This window comes from Carettochelys insculpta, chromosome 1, assembly GCF_033958435.1.
Source record: "Carettochelys insculpta isolate YL-2023 chromosome 1, ASM3395843v1, whole genome shotgun sequence".
NCBI lineage: Eukaryota > Metazoa > Chordata > Testudines > Carettochelyidae > Carettochelys > Carettochelys insculpta.
This window is the reverse complement of record NC_134137.1, coordinates 244,711,407-244,736,110: the sequence shown is the minus strand read 5'-3', so window position 1 is coordinate 244,736,110 and position 24,704 is coordinate 244,711,407. Positions and strand designations below refer to the sequence as shown.

Genomic DNA, 24,704 nt, shown 5'->3' with positions numbered 1-24,704 from the left:
TTTAATAGCTTCAGTTCAGAGAAATTATGTAAGATGTGCAAACTAGCTATATTTTGTGACTATACCTTGTATATTTCATTCATAAAGAAATGAAATGCTCACAAAAGGAACTAGGATTTACTTTTTCCATTTCTCCCTTCTTTGTATAGAAGCACTAGTGTGATAAAGATACTGTAATCTTCAGTTCCTTGCCTAACATTCATTAAGTTGACACTTCAAAATGTACTGTTGAAAAGTCTAGACAACCCTACCAAATCACATCTACCATGGTTGCTGCATTTTTTCTTTTGTGTAGTTTCACAACAAACAGGCCCATATTCTTATCTGTAGTAACTATGGAAACCTCAGAAGCTCTCTTACAAAAGCTGAGTATACAATAAAGTGCTTAAACTGTTGGAAGGATTAGAGACTTTAGAATATGTTTAATTTTCTCTCTATCTGTCTTTGGAGTGGAACAAGAGGGTAATGTGTGTATTAGCTGTGGACTCCCTTTAATCTCTGCTGACACTTAAGTCTGTCTAGGTTTGCACACAGCCATCCAGGGGGGTATCTCTCAGCATGCTAACAAGGAGAGTTATACATATTCATGACCCCAAATTATACAATGGCAAACCTATGTATATGTAGTGCAGCTTTAACTACAGAGACCGCTAATGGCAAATAATGTGACGATGATTATGGGTTTTCACCAAATAATCTTTTTTGAGAATGTACTAGAAATTACCTTGTCATGAATTAATTTGACATGGGGACAGTAAGAATAGTTCATTTGGTCTATATTTAGCACACATTTTCAGGAAGTATGATAAAGAATTCATCTTCCTTCAATCTTGTCCTGTAATGGTAGTATGAATACCAATGCAAACTTTATTTTTTTAAATGTGATACTTACGATACTGTATTTTTAAACAACTAAACTATAGTGTGGGTCAGAAGCCTTACTCCTTAAAAAATCACCTTTCTCAAGGAATCTGCTCCCTGTGTCTATATTCGTAGTCACAAGTCAGATGAAACTCAGTGGGTGAAATTGTGCTTCTGTGCCATAGGCACAGTCCTTCCCACAGTCCTCTTTGGAAACATCATGCTATGTTCTGGTTCTCTTTCTGACCCTTGTTAAATTCCATGAAATAGTGTTAGCCAGTGGCCGGGTAATGTGCGGTGAGATATTCCCCTGGGTCCTAAACAACCCAGTTTTTTACTGCTAGAGCAGGGAGCTCCTAGCACTCTCACCTATGGCCAGGCTGTGGTAACCAAATGGTTAAAGTTCTTTTTATTGTGCCGGCTGTGTGGCAGTGACAGAGTAACAGCAGTCAGGTTCAGATGTTAACTAGTTACAAGTTTATTAAGCTTCAGTTATAAGCGTGCGGTTACAAAAGGCTATTGTCTACTTCTTATATGCTAGCAGAGTACAGGTGTTAACAGGTTACGTTACAATCCAATACAAAGATATCTGTTACCATCTAACACAATGATATCTTAATACAACATCTAGTTACAGAGCTCTAATTCTTTATCTGTGTACACCAAAAAGGAGACCTTAATGTGGGTGTATCTTACCCTCGTTGCGTCTCTCGATACCTGCGTAGCCAAGCCAGGATCAGTCACTCAGTTCCGCGGAAAGACGAATACGAGGTTGGGCGTCCCCAGTTGCGGACCTCGGGAAGCAATCACCTGACCCGACCAGCAGGTAGTTGGTGGAAATGCACTCAGAGTCAGTGCGCTGCTGGGCCCATCTTTATACCCCTTAGGTCACGTATTCTCTTTCTTATCTGTGGTGCCAGATCATACTGGTCTGTCTTTTGTGACGCCAGTTTTTACAAGGACAATTCTTACTTAATTTGCACTTGTAAGACAGGAGATAAGCAATTTGGGAGTACAGGACATTCTTTTACAAGGGCAGAGATTTCTCTTCTGGGATGGCTGTGTGGGCATCAAATCCATCAATGCCAGCTGGGGTGATTTCCTGTGGCCCCCTTTGTTGACAGTTAGCCTGCTAGCCCTCTATCTGTGTTCTCTGTTTCTCAGGGTCACTATGAGCCAGCACATCTGGGCCTCAGTGAGAGACATCAAAGACTGTGATGTTTAACTGCTGTTCAGTGCCCTGTGTGTTCTGAGGCACCTTAGAGGGGAGGCAAAAGCTGGTCTGTGGTGGGGAGATTTTGTCTGGCTACAAATAGGACTAGGGATGTTTTGCCAGACTGATCCTGCTTCTCTACCTCATCCACAGCATTCGTTAGTTTTCAGGTTTTACGAGTCCAGTTTGTCCACTGTTGTCATTAGTACTAGTGGTTGAGATTCTACTTTACATGTGGTTTAGCTTTCTTAATATTTGACTGTAAAATTTGGTAATCCACAGTGAGCAATGACCAGTGTTCCCTCTAATTTTTTCCACCCATGGGTAGAATAAATATTATGTGCACCAGTGTATGTGTGGATGAGCAGCACCAATAAAAAAACATGCTCCCCCTATGAGAAGTTGTGGTTGCTCTGCTCTAAGCAGATGGACAGCGTCTGACTCTCTCCTGGGTAGCTGTCCAAGTCCTTATCTTACAGAGAACTCTAGCAATGACCTGTTAATTTATCTTTATGCAAACTTTGTTCTCTGAAAGCTTATGCTCCAAAATATCTGTTAGTCTATAAGGTGCCACAAGACTTCTTGTTGTTCTCTTTGTTCTTCTTTGTGTTTCTTCACCCCTCTACCCTCTGTCCCCATGCACCAGGATTAATTTCCCAGTCCCATTCTAGAGTCATGCAAATCCATCCACTGGCCAGAAACTCAAAAGTGAAAGAGGAAGGTGATGATAAAGTTGTTCTTCTGACTCTTTCAGGTAAAGGCCCTACAATCTAGCATATGTTGAACTTCTCAGATTTTGTTCTCGCAAAGCATTAATTTAATAATTTTCATAGCCGTCAATTATGCAACACTATTGAAAGGCAAGGACAATTTTATAAATGCAACACTAATTAAAGTACAGGTACATTGCTGCTATCCAAAAGATATAGAATTCTATGCCTTTGCTGGACATTACTACTACTCCAATTTTATGGATCCTATACATAAGTCAATCACATGTGATAAACCACCTCATAAGAATGTGTGTGTTTGTTAATTTATGTGACATCAATCTCATGTCCACTGTGATCCGCCCTATCTAGTTGGGTGAAGAACCCATGCTGCTATTGTTAATTATGTTTATTATTGTAATTCTTAAAAACCAGCCAAGAATGGGCCCAACTGTGCTTCTTATGAGTCCAGAAACCTTCAGACTTGGTAAATAATTATTCATAACCCCTTAGTTTAGTTCAGAGAAACAGTGCCTAGCTAGAAGAATTTACTATCTAAGAGTTAGGTGAGATATACCAATTGGAAACAATAACCTGACAAGGAATGCAGGAAGCAATGAGAAATATAAGAAAATTTATATTTGTACAGTGCTTAGCATAATGGGCTGGATACTTTAGGTCAGTGAATCTCACACTGAGGCTTGGAAACCAGAAGTGGCTTTTTAATGTGTCTCATGCAGCTCTTCGCAGCACACAATATTAAAACCGTGTGTGATGTAATTATTCACCAATTAGGATGCTTTTATGATGTTATTACCCAGCTGTGATTGATAAAATAATACTTGGTCAGTCATTTTACTAGAAGAATGATGTTATTTATATCAATAGTTCTATAGTATATTCTCTCTCAGCATATATAAATGTAGTAAATGAAATAATGAATTCACATTACTTTGGGGTAATGTTGATTTGCTAATTTGGCCCCGCATCCGCTGAGGTATGAGTGGCTCTTTTCTAGGTTCTACCAAAACAGAAATAATTTTGGATTGGACTTCCTTTTACCTTACGTATATGTTTTTGGCTGAGCTTCCTACCCTCCCCAATCCAGACACTCTCCTACTGCCACAGGTGAATGCCCATAGAAATGTCACTGTATTTAGGCTCTGCTCAGCTCAAAAGACATCAAGGAGATAATATACTACTATAAGATGTGACGGTACATATTGCAAATAATTGGTGCCCTACAGGCAAGCCCTCCTATATGTGAAACTTACATGCAATTACTCAGAATTCAGACTAACATTAGTCATTTTATTAAAAAATGAATATTTTAGTTCTCTTGGAAGATGTCAGATTCACATTGATGGAAATTTCATTCCTCTGACATGTACCTCACTCACAGCCTGAAGGGACCAACTTTAGGAGTTGTCACCATTCAAACGTTAGCATCTCTGCAGAAACTACCTGCCTGTGGTCCCCTAAGTGTCAGTGGGTTTTATAACGCAGATCCAAGCACTAGGAATTGAACTTGTATAAAAATATCTAAAACATTGTTTCTTAAAAACAAGTCTGTGTTACTAAACCCACCGTTTATTGCTTACATGAATAATTTTAGTGCAAGTCTAATTTTACTTTTTATTTGTTTCCTTTTTTGAATGTTTTGTCAATTTATAAATGAAAATAGCCACTCAGTTTTACTAATTTTTCTTTACAGTTAATTTCATTTTTAGGTTCTCGAGTGCACAATGCTGCTAAAATTCCAGAATGAATTGCTTTTTTGGCTTTGTGTTAGAAATTTTCATGTGATTTTCCATTAGCTTTGGCTTTTTTTTTTTTGTTTTGTTTTTAAGTTTTAAAAATCTGTGTCTGGGGAAAAAGGGTGATAGGACAATGTTCTTTCATGTCAGTTAATTTTATTTATTTATTTTAAATTCACGGTGGAACTTCGTTAATGTAATTGAAGCCAGTTGAACGTCGTGTGATTTATCTTATTCATATACAAATGTTTGGAGTGTCAGCATCAATAATTTTTAAGCATCTTTCTCTTCCAAACTCTGCATGTTAGAAATACTTGGGGTTTATTCATTAGATAATTAATATGAGCATTCTGTTTTGCCTGTAATATGAGAAATTCCTTAATTCTCTTCAATAGTTGTGAGTCAGTGGGCAGTGTATGCCATCCGAAATCTGACTGAGCACAATGAAAGAAACCAGGAGCTTATTGCAGAAATGGAGCAGCAAGGGCTGGCAGACAGTTCCATCCTCGAGAACATGGGTTTGAAGGTTGAGAAACGAGATGAGAAGCTAATATTGAAATCTGTTAGGAAGAACCCAACTTCATGAGCACCCACATGTAAACTTTTTGAGGCTCATCACCAACCAAATAGGATATTTCATAAATAGTACAATATGAAGGACCTGTTAGGATTTCTTTTTTCTTTTTTTTTTTTTAAGCTCCAAGTTTCAACCTGTTAGACATATTGGGATCTTTTCCAGTGAAATTGTCAAAGAAAAATGGTCAGTCATCACTGTTGCACATGAACATGACAAATGCTAAACCCTTTTTCAGAACTGGAGATTGACAGTAATTTCATTATTTCTTTACTTAGTGGAAAAATGTTATGTATCCAGGAAACTGATTAGTGGATACTTATCTCATGTTAAAAAAAATCACTGAGATGTCACTTCTGCAATGTGTTAGAATTGATTCAGCGCTGCTACTTTTAACTTGCTAATTAGTAAATATTGGTATTTCAAAAATAACTCAATGTTTAACTCTTGGTATTTATGACTGAGAAATTGCATATAAATAAATTCTGCATTAAACACACACAGATTGTTGCTTCTGTGTATTTAAATTCATAAGTTATCATTTCTATCTTTTTACTTTCAGTCCTTATGCTGAATATGTTAAACAAAGTTGAAGCTGTTGTAGCAACAGATGTGGCATTCCTCTCTTCTGGGGCATATCTGTGCTTTGGAGACTTGCATGTTTATTTGAATTTTATTTGTTCCTTTGGATGGTAAGTCTGCCCACTCTTCTTTTATTTTGCAATTCTCATGGGTTTTCTGAACTCTGTCAGACAGCTGAAGAGGTAGTTTCTCACTGTGATTAATTCAACCAGTTTCTTTTCACCCCTCTGCCTTTCCAAAACATTGACAAAACTCATTTCCAGTTAATTAATTCAAGAGAGGCAGAAGAATGGAATGCCCTGCCTCTCCATTTAGGTACCCCCCTGTATTGTTGTGGAGCCTGACCACTGTGGAATGTGGCATGAATGAGATGGGTGGAAGAAAAAGTGCATGATTAACTCTTCTTGTTCTGAAGTGTTGCTTTAGAAATTAAGAAGCATGGCTTTTGATGCATTAAGCGGAACAAAAGTTATTACCTAATGGTAGTTTTATTAACTCTGCATATACTGCTGCTCTGAATGAATTCTGTTTGGTCTCACAAGAGGATCTTACTAAGTTAAATTTTTGACATTCAACTATCACTTTACTCATCGCTTTATTAGGAATAACAAGCTTTTGTCAATATAAATGTATTGGTGTTTAAACAGCCATATTCAAAGGGAAAAATGAATATAGTTTTTCAACTCTAAGACATCTATATTTATGCTTATCTGGATCTTAAAAAAGCCCAAATCCTTCCATTTAACCTCATTATCTAGACATTTAGCCTGCGTCTATAGTACAGTCCTCTTTCAGAAGAGGAATGCAAATGCCACTAATAGGAAATGCAAATGAGGTGCAGGTTTACATTTTGCACACCTCATTTGCATAATGGTGGCCACTCACCATTCTGGAAGTGCTGTTTCTGGGGGGAAGAAACAAGCAGTGTAGACGGGGTTCATTTAAAAAAAGGCCTCATTTTCAAAAGAACCCTTCTTCCTGAAAAATATGAGGAAGAAAGGTGCTTTCGAAAGCAGGGTTTCATTTCGAACGAACCCCATCTACACTGCTTTTTTTTTTTTTTTTCTTTTCTGGAAAGAGCAGTTCTGGAACAGCAAGTGGCTGCTATTATGCAAATGAGGTGCACAATATGTAAATCAGCACCTCATTTGCTTTTCATATCAGCGGCATTTGCATTCCCCTTCCCAAAGGGAAATATAGTGTAGACCACAGCCTTATTGTGCTGACCTGACATGTCCTTATAGCTGGCTTAAAGAGATAATTGTCCAGCAATAGTGTACTCATTTTAGGCAACAGTTGGCTCAAGGCTGGGGGCGAAGGTGCTGCAAACCTGTCTAATTCTTGAGCCATTTTATGTAGTAAAATGTCTAAAAGGACTAAGATGATCTCTTGCATGAAGGTAGGACTGTCAGTTTTGTAGTTTTAAAATGTCTTTGTAATGTAAACAATAAAGAGAGGGAGGTTTCTCTTTGAAAGATTACAAAAGGCTGAATGTGTTATGTGAATTAAAAACAACACAATAATAAATATTTTAATAGGTTTTTTGAAATTATTTGGCAGTAAAGTGCCAGACAGTACAGTATAAGCATTTTTTGTTTTGTTTTGTTTTTTGCATTGCTTCATTGATTACATTCTAATTTTTATGTAGAATTCTGTACCATCTCTAGTTAAATTGCATGGGGATATTTTTTGTGTTCTTGTGGTGTCTACATTTTTGTGAGTTTCCAGTTTCTTGATAACTCCCATAAAATTTACACTTCACGTTTAGGCTGCACCTTAACTAATAGTTAAATTATTATTTAAGATCATTTACATTTATTATCATTCATGGCACTGATTACGGCGGCTTAGAACTATCACGCAGTTAAATAAAACTTTCAATTTTTAGAGGTTTTTGTTCAAAATAAGATGAATGTAATAAATGCAGTAGTGTTTTTCTGTAAAAGTAAATTGATTTAATGTTTAGTTTTTATCATAAACTCTGTTAATAAAATAATTTGCCACAAGCATTAGCACTTAACAATTAAATGGAAGTGTCTAAATTTGTAGTTCTAAAACCTTAGAATGCAGGATGAACAAAAATTCACTGACAGAAAAAAGCTTGTTGTGCAAATACTAATGCAAAAAATTTCTTTCTGCTTCAGGCTATTAAGAGTTAAAACCTTATCCACAAAGTGAATCCAGATAAAACATAGGTTGTGAAAAAAGCAGTGGGAGTTCCCTTTCCCTTGGAATCTGTTTGGAATAGACACTTTTCTGAACTCAATGGTTGTATGCCCATCAATGGAATATACACAAACCCAGAAGTATAAGCTAAATAATAACAAACACAAATAAATAAAAGGGCTTTTTGTGGCATTACATAATAGCGTAATAGTTGTGTTTTCTAAATGGGAAATGTAGGGCTTTCACAGTATTAAAAAATGCTGATTACTATATTGTGAGTGGCTGGCTTTTGATTTTCCTGGATGGATTAATTCTCAGAACACAACAGCTTCCCTGTCCTCTTCCAATAGAGTTCCAGCCTCCAAGAGATTTGTTTTATATGCTAGAGGATTAATACAGCACACGAATTGGTCATAAAAAAGCAAGCCTTGCTGAGTTTGTGGAGAGGCAAAGCAGTCAAATCAAGTCTTGTGACCACCTGATTGCTTTCAAGAACTTTCAAACAATAGAAATTGGGGGGTGAGAGAGTTAGGCCTTTTTATTACAAGTGGGATTTTCATAGTAGTGAGTGCATGGATTTTAACAGCCTGTGTACAACTGAGGAAGAGTAGATCTGAATGTTCCCCAATGAATTTCTTAATTGCATACTGGGTCTAATAATAGTGAGTTGATATGTTCAATATAATACGTACATTGTGAGTGTTTTTTAAAAATCAGACATTTAATTATAATAGCTATAGCATTTATTCATTCAGTGGTTTCTCATTTTCTTTCATTATTTGACCTCCCAAGGAAATTATTCTCACTGGTCTGATAAAACAATTAAAACTGAGTTTTGGTACAGTTGTTCAATTGTGCTTTAAATAGTCTCTCTACCTAATAGCTGTTTCAAGGTGATGTAATTTGATATCCTTTTAAGATATATTGTTGTAGTTTGACATCTCCCAGTACATAAATAAATGTAAAATCTGACATTATGTAAGACTGCAAAGAAGAACCAAAGAATACATATTTGCCCTGTTTCCTGATAGTAAATGGTATTCCAGACGCACAAATGACTTTTTTTCTGAAGTTTCAGTAGATATTATAGCTTATACCTTATGTTTGCATTAGAAAGCCGCTGTTGTTAAAATAACTTTATGCAACATTTTGAACTCTCAGATTGCCTCCTGGGGTCCAGGTGTCCATGATACCTGAGTCAAAACCCTATTTCCAGAGTCCCACACTGCTGTCCAAGGTTCTGATAATGTCCACTGGTCTTTAAAATTAAGAAATTTGTAATTATTTAGATGACTTAAAATACAATGATTAAAGATTTTATTGAGGCTTTTTAGTATCCCTCAGCAGTTGTTTCACAGTATGCTGTGATACAGTAAGACTACAAATAGTACTTTTTAAAGCAGATGTGAAAGTAGAATCATTCTTAGTTGATAGCATATGGAAGAGCTATAGGCCATCATGACCAGCTCCCTTATAATTAATTACAAGAGATTCATTATAGTGGGATCTGGTAGGGATGGCTGTGTCTAAGGTTGCTGACACTTCCCATTATCAGTTCCTGTTTTCTGTTTATAATTTTACTGAACTTTAACCATTCATACTAAAATTTTCCATGCCAGGTGTCTGCTTCGTGCTGATATTTTTCTTCTAAAATGAGCCAACCATTTCCCAGAACAATTAGGGAAAATATTTTGTCCATGTTAAAAATATTCGTGCGTGTGTCTGCTACTTCCAAAAAACACCTGCATTTGGCCAAGTTCCATAACCCTTTGGAAAATTTCAGTTCACACATGCTATTGAGAGTTCAGCAGCTAAATTTTCTGAACAGTCTGTCTGCATTAGACATGCTCCCACCCAGGGCTGCAGGGGCTGAGCAGGACAATTGTTGCTACTGGCTTTTGCAACCATTAGAACCTGGGCCACAGGAAAAAACAGCAGGGCACCTGGCCATCCTCTGGTTTCAGTGCTGCTCTGCTGCTGTTCCTGTAGTGTGTAGAGACACTTGATGCTTCTGCAAAGGAGACAAAACTGGGCTTTGGGGATGGGGAAGTAGCAAAGGAAGATGAATAGGACAAGGAACCTGGGAGGAGGCTGCACTGGGAGACTCAAACCAGGAACCAGTCCATCAAAGCACCTACCCTTGCTTTGTACTCCTTGAACCTAACTTCCTGCAGGAGTATTTCTTCTGATCCTTTCGTCACTGTCTCTTCCTGAAGTACTGTGCTGTGTCTTGTGCATTTTAAGTTGTAAACTCATTAGGTCAGGAAACATTTCTTAACCCATTTGCAAATGTTAGTGTTGAATTATTTTAATGATTCCTCTCATAATTCTCTTTACAGACATCTGGTGAAAGCACTGTGCAAAAGGCTCCCTGTGGGAATGGTGTCTACTACACGAAGACAATTGCATTGTCACAGGGCAGGTTTCTTCTAAAACATTACTTTGAACATAGCTGACTTTTGTTATTTCTCTTAACTGTCTCATCAAAATTCAAGGAAACGCTTTCCCCATCTGGTACTATAGCTTTTTCAGTAGTCTGTAGTTACTTACTTTAAAAGGCATATATAACTTGGAAAAGACACTAGCTTCCTTTAGGTCAATGGTAGAATTATGTAATTTCATATTTGAATAACAAACTTATGTTTTCTCAAAAGTTGGAGTGAAGAGAGTGCTAAAATTCCCTCTCATTTATGTGTCTTTCATCCAAATAAACCCTGAAGCACTTGGAAAAACTAACTTACTGTTAAGTTACAGATGAAGCATGGCAGCAGCTCTCTTGTTCAATCACACTTTTTCCCCCCTTTCCAGTAGCGAATAATTTGCTAACTTCTAACGTTTGAAAATAAACTTCAGATATACAGCAAAATCTAAATCATGGGTATCGAGTTTACACTAAAATTCATGCAAGGTTACTCCTGTACTTTGTGCTGAGCCTCTTTGGAAACCAAAGGGATCTAGTCAGATAAAAAGGTACCCCTGTACAGGATCAAGACCTTAATGTATTCCTTTTGATTTCTTAGCTATTAGAAACATTTCTATCTGCTGCAATGTTTACTGACTAATATTTCCAATTATTATTTTCATTGAATGCATCATTAAATTGGTACACCAAAGGCTAAAAATTTTACATTTTTTCTTGCCCTCCTGGTTGTGGAAACAATACACAATCCATTACTGACTCTATTTCCACAAACAGCCTGAAACAATAACTCTGAGTACTGAATTACCTGATCCTCAATGGCAGTGAAACATAAACATGACAAACTTAAGTATAAATATTGTTAATTAGCTGATAATTTTAGCAAAAATATCCTGCCAATGGTATAGACATGATAATACATAAGGATATTTTGATACTTACACTTACTTATAGGAAATGAAATTAAAAATAGATGTAGAAACAATGCAGTTTATCCTTCTGTTTATAGTCCTAACTCTTTGAATAAATGTATTAAATAGCTTTAAGCATATTGCAGCCACTCCTTTTTTCTTTGAACCCTACAATTAATTATATATAATATTAGACATTTGAGAGCTGAAAATAACTTATTTAAAATGTAATACATAGGATCGTTTCATTCTATTATTATAGAAATACTGTATTTGTTTAACAATTTTAATAGTCCTTTCTACTTATGCTTTGAAGTTTGTTATATAATTCTTCAAATTTAACATATCAATTCAACATCAGCTATCACAACATGCATTGTAGTTTGTATCCTTTACCTCTGACAGAGACTGGGTTATACAAATAACTTATGCAGAAAGTGAAGAGCAGGCAGGAAAAAGCTTCCTTCATGAAAGAATGCATTATGACTGAAGCACTTACAAAATCATTGCTTTCCTGGCTGAACTATAAGGAAGACCTGCCTCCAGTACCTTATGACCTTTCCATATATTTTTGCAAATTGCATTAGGAAGCAGTGATCTGTTTGGAGTGATGCTAAGTAAGGGTAATAGATGGGATGGTGAAAATCAATTTTCAACATTATTGGTGGAGTGTCCACAGCTCTTTCATTTTATAAATATAATTATAGTAAAATGATAGTATTGGAAGATCAGAGGTAAGTCTCTTTAGTGCTTTGCTATTTTCAGTTCTTTGATGTTTGTAATGAGTCAGGTGGTGGGTTGGACCAAAACATATCTTCATGAACCAGTGGCTTAGGGCGTCCAACCAAGTGTCTGAAAACATAGGCTCTATTTCCAGATCTGCCCCTGTATTGATGTGAGATCCTGGGAAAGTCATTCCTCCTCTCTGTACCTCAATTTCCATATATTTTAAATGGGAATGATACCTTCTATATACCCCCAAATTGAAAAATACAGAGAATCAATAAAGCCCAACCACTGTACAACAGCAAACTAAAATAGAGACCATTAAAAATTAGAAGGTAAATCCTAGTGAGGAAACCAGAAGGGAACATAAACTCTAACAAGTTTAAAACTATAATAAGGCAAGGCCAAAAGAAGAATTTGAAGAGCTATTAGCTAAAGATGCTAAATCTAACAGTAAATAAACAAACAAACAAACAAATAAATAAGGTACATCAGAAGCTGGAAGCCTGCCAGTCAGTGGGGCTTCTGGATAACTGAGGTGCTAAAGGAGTGCCCAAGCAAGACAAGGTCATTTCAGGGAAGCTAAATAAGAGCTTTGCATTGGTGTTCACTGCAGTTGATGGGGGAGAGATTCCCACACCTGAGCCATTCATTTTAGTTGACAATAGCAACTGTCCCACATTGAAATGTCACTAGAAAAGGTTTTGGATCAAATTGCTAAACAGTGCCACATCACTGGAATCAACTGGTGGTCATCCAAGAGTGCAGAAGAGACTCAGATATGAAGCTGAAGTACTAATAACTGTGGTATATTACCTATCATTTAAATCAGCTCTTGTACCAGATGTCTGGAAATTAGCTCATGTGACTTTTTAAAAAAACTTTCAGAGGCAATCCTGGCTATTACAGGTTGGTAAAACTAATTTCAGTACTATGCAATTTGTTGAAAGTATATTAAAGAGCATCCATATGAACATGATTTATTGCGGGAAGAACTGTCATGTTAACGTGCCTTTTTACAGTGAAATCATGCTTCACTAGTTTATTAGAATTCTTAGAGGTGGAAGGGTTAACATCGAGGTGAACAAGGATGACCCAAAGGATTGGATTTGCTGAAAGATTTTGACACCAAAAGCCCATAAAGTCTGCAACAATACCAGTGCTGTCCAATAAATTATTTGTCTGGGAAAAAAAGATGAACAGTGAAGTGGTAAAATTTGGTGGTGATGCAAAGCTACTCAAGATGGTTAAGTATAAAGCTGACTGCAAAGAATGACAAAGATCTCACAAAACAGCATGATCAGGCAACAAAATTGCAGATAAAATTCAATGTAGACAAATGCAGAGTAATACCCATTAGAAAACATAATCTCAACTACCCATACAAAGTGCTGGAGTCTAAATTAGCCGTTGTCACTCAAGAAAGAGATCTTGGAGTTACTGTGGGTAGTTCTCTGAATATATCTACTCAAAGTGAAGAGGCAGTCAAAACTAACAATATTAAAAACCAGTACGAAGGAGATAGGTAACAAGATAAAAATAGCGTGATGCTACTGCATAAATATTCCATGTTTCCATGCTTTGAAAACTGTGAATGTTTCCAGTTTCCTCATCTGAAAAACATTAGAATTGGAAAAGGCATGAAGAATGGCAAAAGAAATTATTTAAGTGTATGAAACAATTTAGATATGAGAAAAGGTGAAAAAGATTGGGAGTGTTAAGCTTGGAAAAGAGATGAGTGAGGGGGATATAACAGCTGTTCATAAAACCATGACTGAGGTGGAGAATGTGGCTAAGGAAGTGTTGTTTGCACCTTCACATAACATAGGAAAGAGGTAATACAATGAAATTAATAGACAGTTGGTGTAAAACAAGCAAAAGGAAATACTACTTCACACAACTTTCAGTTCCCCTGTGGATCTTGTGAAGGCCAAAACTAACAGATTCTAACTAGTCTAAAAAGAATTAGATAAGTTCAGGGGGGAGGGTCCCTCACTGGCTATTAGACAAGATGGCCAGTGGTGAACACCATGGTCTCAATGACCCTAGCTTCTGAGCCCCAAAAGATGGGAGTGGATGATAGGGGATGGCTTACTTGGGCTGCGTCTACACTACTGCTCCCCTGGTCACCTGCTGCCTATGGGGCTTCCCCACAAGCAGCAACAGGTGGGACTGGCTGGTTCTGGAGGACTGGGGCAACCACCTGTGGCTACAGAATTTCAGAATGACTAAGAGGACATTCGTGGAGCTCTGTCACCACCTTGCCTCAGCACTCGAGCACCATGACACCCACACGAGGCTGGTGCTCCGGCTCCAGAAAGGGGTGGCGATCATCCTCTGGAAACTGGCCACCCCGGACAGTCACCAGTCCATTGTCCACCAGTTTGGGGTGGGCAGAACCACCATCGGGGCACCTTGGCAAGGGGCACCATCAGGAACTGGGGGGTGGGGTGGGGGCAGGGAGAGGGATGGGTGGGCACGCAGAGGGCGAGTGCCCCAGGGAGGCCTGACTTGCAGGGGACGGAGATGGGTGGGCCCACTGCACACACCGTGTATCCTGCAGGTTGTCTGGCCCATCAACAGGGTCCTCCGGCAGCAGCTGATCCCTGTTGAGGACCTGGATGATGCCATCTTGGGCTTTGAGGACTAGGGCTTCCTGAACTGCTTCAGGCCGCTGGACAGCACACACATCGCCATCCAGGCCCCAGACAACAGCAGTAGGGCCGATGTGAATCAAAAGGACTACCACTCCATGGTCTTGCAGCTGCTCATTGACACCAATAGTCACCTCCAGGACATCTGCGTGGGCTGGTCCGGGCACATACATGACACCAGGGTGTGCCGGAACTTGGGGCTGGCCTGCTGCATGGCTGAGGGGACCTTCATTCTCCGGTGAGGCCATATATGGGATACACACAGCCTAGCCATTTTTAATGAGCTTCTCAACTGGGCCCGCAATACGAATGAGCAGGCATTCTGCTGCTTGAAGGGGTACTTCAGATGCCTCTTCACCAGGCTAGAGGGGGGCCTCCTTAGCATCTGGCGGTGGTCAGGGCTAGCTGCACCCTGCACAACCTCGTGGAGGAGAAACACGAGCCGTTTGTGCAGTGGTGTGCTGCCGTGGCAGAGCGCGGGTACGAACAGCCCCCTGTCACCCTGTGCCGCCAGACCCAGAAGGACAGGGTGTGTGTACAGGAGGCCCTGTGCCAGGCCTTTGGGGGGAGCCACAGGGACCCCCCACACACACTCTGCACTCACACATGCACAAGAGACATGGGCTTAACCAGAACAATAAATAATTTACTAGAACCTTGTAACTTTCTACCTCTGCATACTTGAGGGAACTATGTATAGGCAGGTGGGGGAACAGCTAATGGAGATTAGGTGGAAATATTAACAGGGGCTTGGCAGGCCTGGGTGGTTGCCCTGTGAGCACAGGGGAGGTGCAATTTGAGCTCCCCTTTGCCCCGCCCCCGAGTCCCTCCATGGCTGAGTGGCCCACAGTACTGTCCTGGCCGTGTGGTGCTGAGGGCTGTGCATTGGTCCTTTCAGGCTGCGGGAGCGGGGCAGTCTGGCCTGCCTTTGCCCTGGGGCCAACAGTCATATGGGTGGGCTGCAGCTGCCCTGGGCGGGACTGGGCGCTCCCTCCCCGAACTCCAGAACAACTGGCATGCATGGCATGTACCTCTGCATCCCTCCAGGAACTCGGGTCAGACGTGGTCAGAGGGGGCCCGGCTGGATGGGCCAGACAGGATGTCAATGATGAGGGCCCTTTTGCTTGAGCCCTCATCATCACTGGTGGCCTGACTGGCCATAGGAGCTTGGTGCTGGCTGCCGGTCCTGGGCAGTTCTCTCCCTCCGTCCCTGTCTTGGGCTCCAGCTCAGTGTCACGGTCTGTTATGTTGAGGACCAAGGCTGGGGGTCCCGCTTCCTTGGGCCCAAGGAGGAGGTCCAGTTCTTTTAAAGTAGGGGCAGCTGGTGGTCCAGGTATGGGTGGGGTGATCACCCCCCCCCCCCGCCAGTGAGGCCCTTGTAGAGGCACTCGAATGCTGCGGCCTTCCGGAGCTGGACCTCCGTCTGGTTCAGGACCTCCTCCTTTTCCCAGAGGGCTAGGACGTCCCGCAGCTCAGTCCCCATCCATGAGGGGGCTCAGGACTTCAGGACCTGCCTCCCCTCCTGGGAGGACTCCCCTGTGTCCTTGGGGGACCCCCAGCATGGGTGGGGGTGCAGGGTGCTGACCGTGGTGCTGCGGACCAAGGCAGGCTGGCTGGGGCCTTTCAGCTGACAGGATGCTGAAGAGCAGCGTGGGCTCACTGCTGCCTGCATACTGTCAGCTTCCCGCCTGGAGGGTTGTGGGAGCCTGCTTCCCTAAAGGTGGCTGGATGCTGAAGCCATAGAGCTCTACTTGTGCTGTGAGCAGCACCGCCACCTGCTGGCTGATCACTGCCATGGAGGATTCCTTCTTTCAAAACAGCGGGCTGCGGAGCATCTACACTTGCTCTCTTTTGAAATAATCTTTTGAAAGGGGGCGCTCTTCCCACCGTGGGAAAAGGTGACCAACTTCAACAGAACAGCCCTCTTCTTTTGAAGTTTAGTTTTGAAAGATTGTGGCGTGTGTGTAGATGTTCCACAGATTATTTCGAAAGAAGGCCATGTTTCGACCTCAATTTCGCATGTACTTGCTAGAGTAGATGCACCCTTGATGATTGCTTGCTCTATTCATTCCCTCTGAAGCACCTGCCAGTGGCCGCCATTGGAAGAGAAGATACTAGTGGGTAGATGTACTATTGGTCTGACTTAGCATAGCTGTTTGTATTATGTTCTTGAAGAGCTCTCATGCAACGTCTATGGATGAAAAGTTCTGTGTAATACTGAAGTGGTTTTGCTTTTAAAAGTAAATAAGACAAGCTGAATCAGGAATGGGGGTAAAACAGGACAGTCTATAAGTGATACCTGCTACCCTACTATATGCCTGTCTTATCTGTTTATAATGTAAGCTCTTTGGGTGAGTGAGTCTCTGTTATTCTGTTTATGAAGTGCCCAGTGCAATAGGGACTCCATTTCTCTTGGGCCTTAACCATAGACAAGATTAATTTTATCTGCAGACATTTTAAAATCATACTTTTTTAAACAAAAGTCATCCCAAAATATGTTCAGAAGCTATGGCCCAGTCAGCTATTTAACATGAGTGGATTGTGTGTAAGGAAACAGAAAATACATTTTTCCTCAAACTGTATAGTCTGTTGCCAATATGCCAGCGTGGAGTCATTCAGTGCACTAGAGTATTGCAGGGGTTAAAGCATGTATTTTGATATCAAAACAGGCTTTCATTATATTTTCTTTCGTTCTTTTTTTTTTTTTTTTTTTTTTTTTTGCTGTTTGGGGCTTTAAGCTTTCTAGTTAAGTTATTGTGTGGCTGCTAAACAGGTGCGTGCTTTACAGAGGGCCTTATTCTGTGGTTTCCATTGCAGTTTGTGGCCTTCTGAACTCCCCTTTGCTGCTTGCTTCCCCCTCAATAATTTTTTATGAATGATAGCTTTTCAACACCCTGGGAAAAGCTTGTTGGGAAAAACACTCTTCATGGGGTGCAGTCAAATCCTACTCATTTCTTCAAGGGCATTTTATGAAAGGAGTAGCACTGTGCTGCAGGTATGACGTATGTGTGGAGCCTTTCTCCTCCTCCTTCCCTGCCTCTATGATTCACTGTGATAAATTTTCTTTTTATTAATGCCAACAGACTGTCTGTCTCTCTGCAGGTGCTTCTCAATTAAACTCTAGTTTGTTTAAAAACTTGAGTCTTGTTTAGCTGAGCCCCTGTTGAGAGTTGTCAGATCCCAGGATAGGTGACAAAAATAGACTGTTGGAGCTTTAGCAGTGTATTGAAAATTGTATTGTTCCAGCTGCCAAAGGGCAGTGACACCTCTTATAGCAAATCTGTAATGTTTGAGAAGCTCTGGGTGGAATGCTTGGGAGTTGTAGTTTGCAGTCTGGGGCTTTGTTTAATTTGCCTAGGAATTGCGGGGTGGGAAAGAGGAGAGTACTGTTTGTTGGGTTTGTTCTTTGGTGCACTAGCACGAGAGAGAGAGAGATGCAGTTAGGAAACCTTACTTCTTTAAAATCCTATCTTTCAATAGCTAGTGGCTTAAAGTTGTATCTAGGAAATAAAGACTGCAAAAATGGGATTTTTATATGCAGAACAGGCTTTATCTTTTGTTACTGGGAAAAATTTACTGTCAATGGAGATTCTACAGTCTTGTTTGTGATTTTTCTTTATCCCAACAGAAAAAAAGGAGGGAAGGAAATTTACATTTGGGCGCTCTGAATTTTATCCCACACTCCAAACCACCCAGCCTGTTTGGGGGCAGTTCCAACCACGGGAGTGTCTTTTCATCAAGGCACTCCAGTCGCATGCACTCCATCTGGGAAGACATGCCACCTATCATGACTTACCCATAGCCATCCCTACCGTGGATTGCACACCAGTACCCATACCCTCAGGAACCAGCTCCTCTGTGGTCACCTTGGCAGGTATGGTTGCCCCACTCCCCTGCTCCACTGGCACTGTCCATGGTTCCCAGGGACTGAGCAGAGAAAGAGAAGGAAGCCTCCTTCTGGTGCAAGTGACCTCCTCATGCCCAGATGACAAGATTGCAGGACCTAGTAATCTGCTTCTTCAGGATGATTTCAGGTGGTCCTGATGAGCCCAGGAAATAGTTGCAGTGAACCTGGATTGGTAGGTTGAGAAGCTTAAGGAGTCAGTACATTGCCTGAGTCATATCCCAGTTTCAGCGGCTTGTTCCAGAGACCCCCTGTCTATCAACAAAGCAGTGAAGGGGATCAATCAGAATACTGTGGCATACTTCTCTTTCACTGCCTCACACCTCAAAGAGGGCAGTGCAGAAATGGTACACAGTGCCAATATTTAATTTGCATACCCCCCACCCTGCCACATTATCCCTGTAACATCAGCAGCAAATGAGTAGGACAGGCAGGGGCAGTTGAGGGCTACCTGCCCCCAACTCAGAACTAAAGGGGCTAAGACACTATACCTTTTGGGATAAAAGATTTACTGACGGGTACCGCCCCCCCCGACTTTATGTATCTCCAACTAGCAGGCTTTGTTGGGGAGGTATGATTTTTAAACTATGGAACTCATCCACATTTAATGACTTCCTTCCACCAGTGCATGCAGAGCTCACATACCTAGCATGCAACGGATGTGAGCAACACATCTGGAAGAACAATAGTGAGTTACCCTTTCTTTAAAACTTTTTTTGAAACAAAAACCCAAGTCTGATCTGAAAACTAGTCTGAAAGAAGTGGTGGTAGTAATTCTTATTATATCTATGCTTTTAATCCAAAGGGTCTCCACACACTGCAGAAATATTATGGTCCTGGTTATCAGAGATGCTGAGCAATCAAAGTTCCCATTGGTTTCAGTTAAAGCTACAAATGCTTGCCATTTCTGAAAATCAGACCCTAATCAGCAGGGAACTTAAACACGCACTAACTTGAAGGGTTTGAACAGCCCTATCACAATCAATTGGATTACATACTCCCTTAAATTAGGCATATGCTTAAGTACTTTGCTGAAGTAGGTTCGGTGATTTGCAGCATTGTTGTGAAGTATGTAATGAGTATAAGTCATCTGCCAATAAATGTTGTGATTGGGCTTCTGGCAAGTTATCAGTGCAGTTCTCCAGAATTACATCCTTCCTAGGTGCATACTGACACATTAATAAGTAATGCCGTTCTTTTCTGCTAGCCAACTGGAGAATAAATAGTCCTTTTATTAGCTGCACAGGGGCGCCATTCACTACAAATGCACATTTGAACTCCTGCTTGTCAACAGGAAGAGCAATCCATTCTCAAAGGAAGTAAGAACAATTTTAAAACAATATGGCCTGGTAATTGGGTCCCTTTATTCCACTGTTTAACATTATTAAATCTTTGTGTTAAAATTACCACACAGATAGGAAGGCATACAGGTAAAAATAGAGTTACTTACTAAAATATATACTAATAAGTAATATTTCAGGGGCAGAAGAACTTAATTTAGGCCCAATATTGGTCACCTAAATAAAGTTTGGACCTTGAGTTTGTATTAACAGCTAGAACTACTGTTGGTTTTTATTTGTTTGTTTGACTGTTGTAACCCATAAGGTTAAGCTGCTTGCTTGCTATAACAGATAACATGCTTTTCTTGGGTGATTCTGCTGATTAGTTATTATATCCAATGTATAATCGCAGAATGTATTCATTGCAGATGTTCCTAGTTATCCATAGTATTAAACCTTAATGCAAGAAACCTACAGACCTGTATCTGTATGAACATTTAAAGCATACTAGCAGATTAGCATAAGCAACCTTTGTCCCAAATAAAATGCTTACTGCTCCTTAATTTTGGGGAACCAGATAGGGGAACTGAACCTAAAGTTGAGCCAGTTCATCTAGTGGTGGAACTGGCTGGTAACTACTAACTAGACATTAGAGCAAAAAAGTTTCTAGAAAGGGCCAAACAATTGTTTGGGGGATGAGATAATCTTCAGTAATATGTAGTGATAAGCATCATAATCTACTAACCTACAGAGTAAGTGTACCAAGAATTTCCTTGGGGTTAGGAAATAAAATATGAGCATGGTAGGCTGGGCTAGAATCAAACAATGCCAAGACACTATAAAATATCCAGGCTTTTCGGCTAGTTAGGAGAATTGTTCAATTAATAGTTGTTGGTTGTGCTGCAAATGCATGCTGTGAGCTTCTCTACCTTCCATCAACTGTTAGCTTAGCTTTACAGTATAGTTTAGCCACTCAACACTCTACTTGCTGAGACTTTCAAATTCATCAGGCATGCCGGGGCAAGGCTGGTCTTAGGTCTCTTAACATCAGGTCTTCAGGAAGGGATGTGCATATGTTAGGCTATGTAATTCTTTATCTTGTAATGTTACCAGATGGAATCCTAAAATTGTATTATACTCTTATAACCTTACGCTTTGTGATGTTTGTTACTCTTTCATGTATTTTAAAAAAAAGATTTCAGTGAATTGGTATTGTACTCAATTAGGTGTCCTTTTTTCATGCCCCATGACTCCTCTTCTGAGATATAACTTTCTGGGTTTTCTTTCCTGTTGAAACCTGAATTGAGACAAAATCCTACATATTGCCTGGTTAGATACAGTGAGTGGCAAGCTGTAACCTCTAGACCATTATGTCATGTCTGTTCTGTGAAAGTTACTTTTCCATCAACCAGGGTATTTATGACTCAAATTATTGAACATCCACAGATCCACAATAGCATGTTTTTGTTGTTGTTGTTTTTTCTTTAAGGTAAACAATAATGTTGCATTATGGATTGGGAGCTACCTAAGTAGTTATTGTTATGCAGTAGCTATAGTCTGTTGGGTCTGTTTTCTCCCTTTACAATTCATTTATGGATTTTAATTTTTTACTGCTTTTAAGTTCATTTCCAATAAAGTTTGAAACTTCCTTAGAGTAGGAAGACGTTGCAAAGTAACCCAAAGTTAGCCAGGGATTTTGGTAGGATGGCACAAATTTGTGACACAGTGGTACTGTGCTATGGACCTGGGCTTTAATTAATAGCTGATTCAGGCAAGCTGCAAATATGTGTTCTTCATCGAGTGTCCCCATGGGTGCTCCACAATAGGTGTCGGGCTCGCCCGGCGCCGCAGATCGGAAATCTTCCAGCAGTTTCTCCTGGATCGCGCATGCGCCGTTGCGCGTCCCCGGCCACGTGTGCAATCCGGTCCCCGCCAGTTCCTTCTCAACCGCCATCGGCTGCAGACGGAATCCGCTCAGGCTACGGCCAGGGTCAGATTAGACAGTGTTTCTACGTGTAAATTCTTGTTTCTTTTTTTCAAAAAAAAAAAAAAAAAAGGAAGAGAGGATAAAGAGAATATCCAAAAAAAAAAAAAAAAAAAAGAGGGAGAGAGGAGCGGAGAAGAAGAGTGGACGTGAAGGCCAGTAGGCCGCCCGTTGCCTTGCAGGCCGGGGTCCGCGATTCAGGGAAACAGGCACGGATTAGATGCTAAGTACCCTATTAACAGTAAAAGACTCACCGTGATGGCTTCTTCAGACTTTAAAAAGTGTGAGTCCTCCCGTGAAGCTATGCCGGCCTCTGATGGGCATAGTGAGTGCATCCGATGCCTGGGGGAATCACACGTTACCCAGAAGCGTTCCCACTGTGCTAAGCTCACAGCCAGGGCCAGGAAAGACAGAGAAATGTGTCTTAAAATGCTCTTGTTTTATAAGGCCCTCCAGCCTGACGGGCCGGAGAGGCAATCAGAAGGGCCCTCGGGGTTCCACAAGAGGAAGGCAGCTTCTCTGAACCCCTCGGTGCAAAAACAGAGGAAGCTCTCCCCAGCTCGATCCCTGCCGGTGGTTTCAGCGAGCGGGACGGGCGGAGCGCACAGCCCCCAGCCGCATACTCAGGCAAGCGGCACCACGGCAGCGCACGTGGCAGAGGCTGAGCCTCCAATTATGAAACAGCCGGCACACGCGGCGCCTAGAGCATCGGCCAAGCAAGCGCCGGAACTGGCGGCACCGCCACAGGTGGCACCGACCCCCGCAGCACCAACGGTGCAGGGCCAACAGGCACGGAGCCTGCAGGCACCGGAGGACGTTATCTGCGCGGCACCACAGCTGAGCGGGCCGAGCGCGGCGCTGACAGTGGGGCTGAGATCCCCGGCGCGGGAGGGGGCGGTGCCAGCCTCGCAGGGGAGGAGAAAGGCAAAAGCAAAAGCCTGGCACTGCAGCCCTTCTCCGGACAGGGCTGCGCTGCTGCTAACAAGCCCTCCCCATGTGCTACACATACTGCCCAGAAGGCCTGGGTCTCCACCGGCCTATCCAGAACCTCCTTCTCCGTTCCTCCAACCAATGTCACCATGGCTTGGGCCACCTTCACCCTTTCTGGGATTGGATCCACTGGAGTACTATCACAAACCAGTGTCACCGCTATCTGTGTCATCGCGGAGGTCTCGCTCTCCCAGACATCGGGGGTACACACCCCGAGAGTGGTCCAGGTCTCCGTCCCCGGACCCGTGCCCGTGCTGCCATGCTCGTTCTTATCATGCTGGACACAGACACCCCAGGCCTACGCCCAGGGGCAGGTCCCCCCTGGCCATCCAATACCCCCGTGGACACTCCCGTTCGGGGACAGAAACTCAGTTGTCTCAGGGGGAGTTAATTGTAGAACCCCGAGACTTTCCTTCGCAATCCTCCAGTGAGCAGGTGTACTATCGGCCACAGGAACCTGAGAGTTCAAGGGAGGTTTACCCTAGTGGTTCCTCCTCATCCTCCCCAGATAAGGCCATGGCCCCTGGGGATGTCGCTCCCCCGGATGACCTTAAACAGTTTCAGGAGCTGTTTAAAAGGGTGGCTTTCTCGCAAGGCATTCAAACGGCAGAAGTGCAGGAGAAACATCACAAACTCCTGAAAAATTTGAGACCCCCGGCTTCATCCAAAATTGCTATCCCGCTGGACGAAGCCATTATGGAGTCAGCCACTACCATATGGCAGACTCCGGCCTCTGTTCCGCCTATGAACAAGAGAGCGGATAAGAAGTACTTCGTCCCGGCAAAGGGCATGGAGTTCCTCTTCAGTCACCCACAACCGAACTCATTGGTGGTCAAATCGTCCCAGCAGAGGTCAAAGACTTCTCAGTATAAATCGGGGGGATCGGACAACGATGCCAAGAAGCTAGAGCTGTTTGGCAGGAAGGTATATTCCTCTTCCACCCTGCTATTGAGAATGGCAAATTATGCAGCACACCTAACGAACCATAACTTTGATAATTACTCCAGGCTTACTTCTCTCATGGATTCACTTCTGGAAGATAAGAAGCCGGTGTTAAAGGCAATTGTGCAAGAGGGCTACGCAGCTTCGAGGACGGGAGTCCAGATCGCCCTGGATGTGGCAGATATGGCGGCATGCTCAACAGCTACAGCAGTGGTCATGCATAGAGAATCCTGGCTCCAGACATCGGGCATCCCGAGAGATCTACAGGCGAAGATTGTGGATCTTCCCTTTGACATGCAAAAGTTGTTTGCAGACTCAACCGACTCAGTCCTCCACTCCAGTAAGGACTTGAGAGTTACACTTAGAACCCTGGGTATTTATACCCCTCCATACAGGAAGAAAACATATTACCCTCAGCAAAGACGCTACCCGTACCAACCGCAGTGTGCGCAGTATCAACGGGGCTACGACCAAGGGTGACATCAACAGCAGCAACAGTACAGAACTCCCAGGCGACGTTCCCAACAAAGCCGTACATCCTCGGGACAGGCCCAAAGGCAACAAGTTTGACGGGCATGTCGAGGGCTGCACTATCACTACCATTGCGCAATGCCACTCTCATCTCATGTTCCATCATCAGACCGTTTCACTCCCAATAGCAAAAGATCACCGCAGACAAATGGGTGCTGGAGATCATAGCCATGGGTTACGTGATACCCTTCCAGTTGCTCCCACCGACGAAGCCTCCCTCCAGGCCCCATCTCCGGGACACTATCTACGAGGCGAGGCTCAAACAGGAGGTGGACCACCTTATCTTCATAGGGGCGGTGGAAAGAGTGCCGGAACAATTCCAGGGGAAAGGGTTTTATTCACGCTACTTCCTCACAGAGAAGAAAACAGGAGGCTGGAGGCCCATCTTAGATCTTCAGGGCCTCAACTGTTACTTGCGCAAGCAACGTTTTCGGATGATTACAGTCGCCTCCATACTCACGGCACTGGACGATGGAGATTGGTTTGCAGCCCTCGACGTA

At 42.1% G+C, this 24,704-nt stretch overlaps 1 protein-coding gene across 1 annotated transcript in view; it reads left to right on the top strand.

Moving 5' to 3' along the window:
* Nucleotides 1–6,504, top strand: part of ATXN10 (ataxin 10) — a 194,609-nt gene extending 188,105 nt beyond the window's left edge. Inside the window, exon 13 of the mRNA XM_074998099.1 lies at nucleotides 4,937–6,504. Coding sequence (XP_074854200.1) covers nucleotides 4,937–5,127 — 191 coding nt within the window. The 3' untranslated portion in view covers nucleotides 5,128–6,504. The remainder of the gene's footprint in view (nucleotides 1–4,936) is intronic.
* Nucleotides 6,505–24,704: the final 18,200 nt, after the last annotated feature.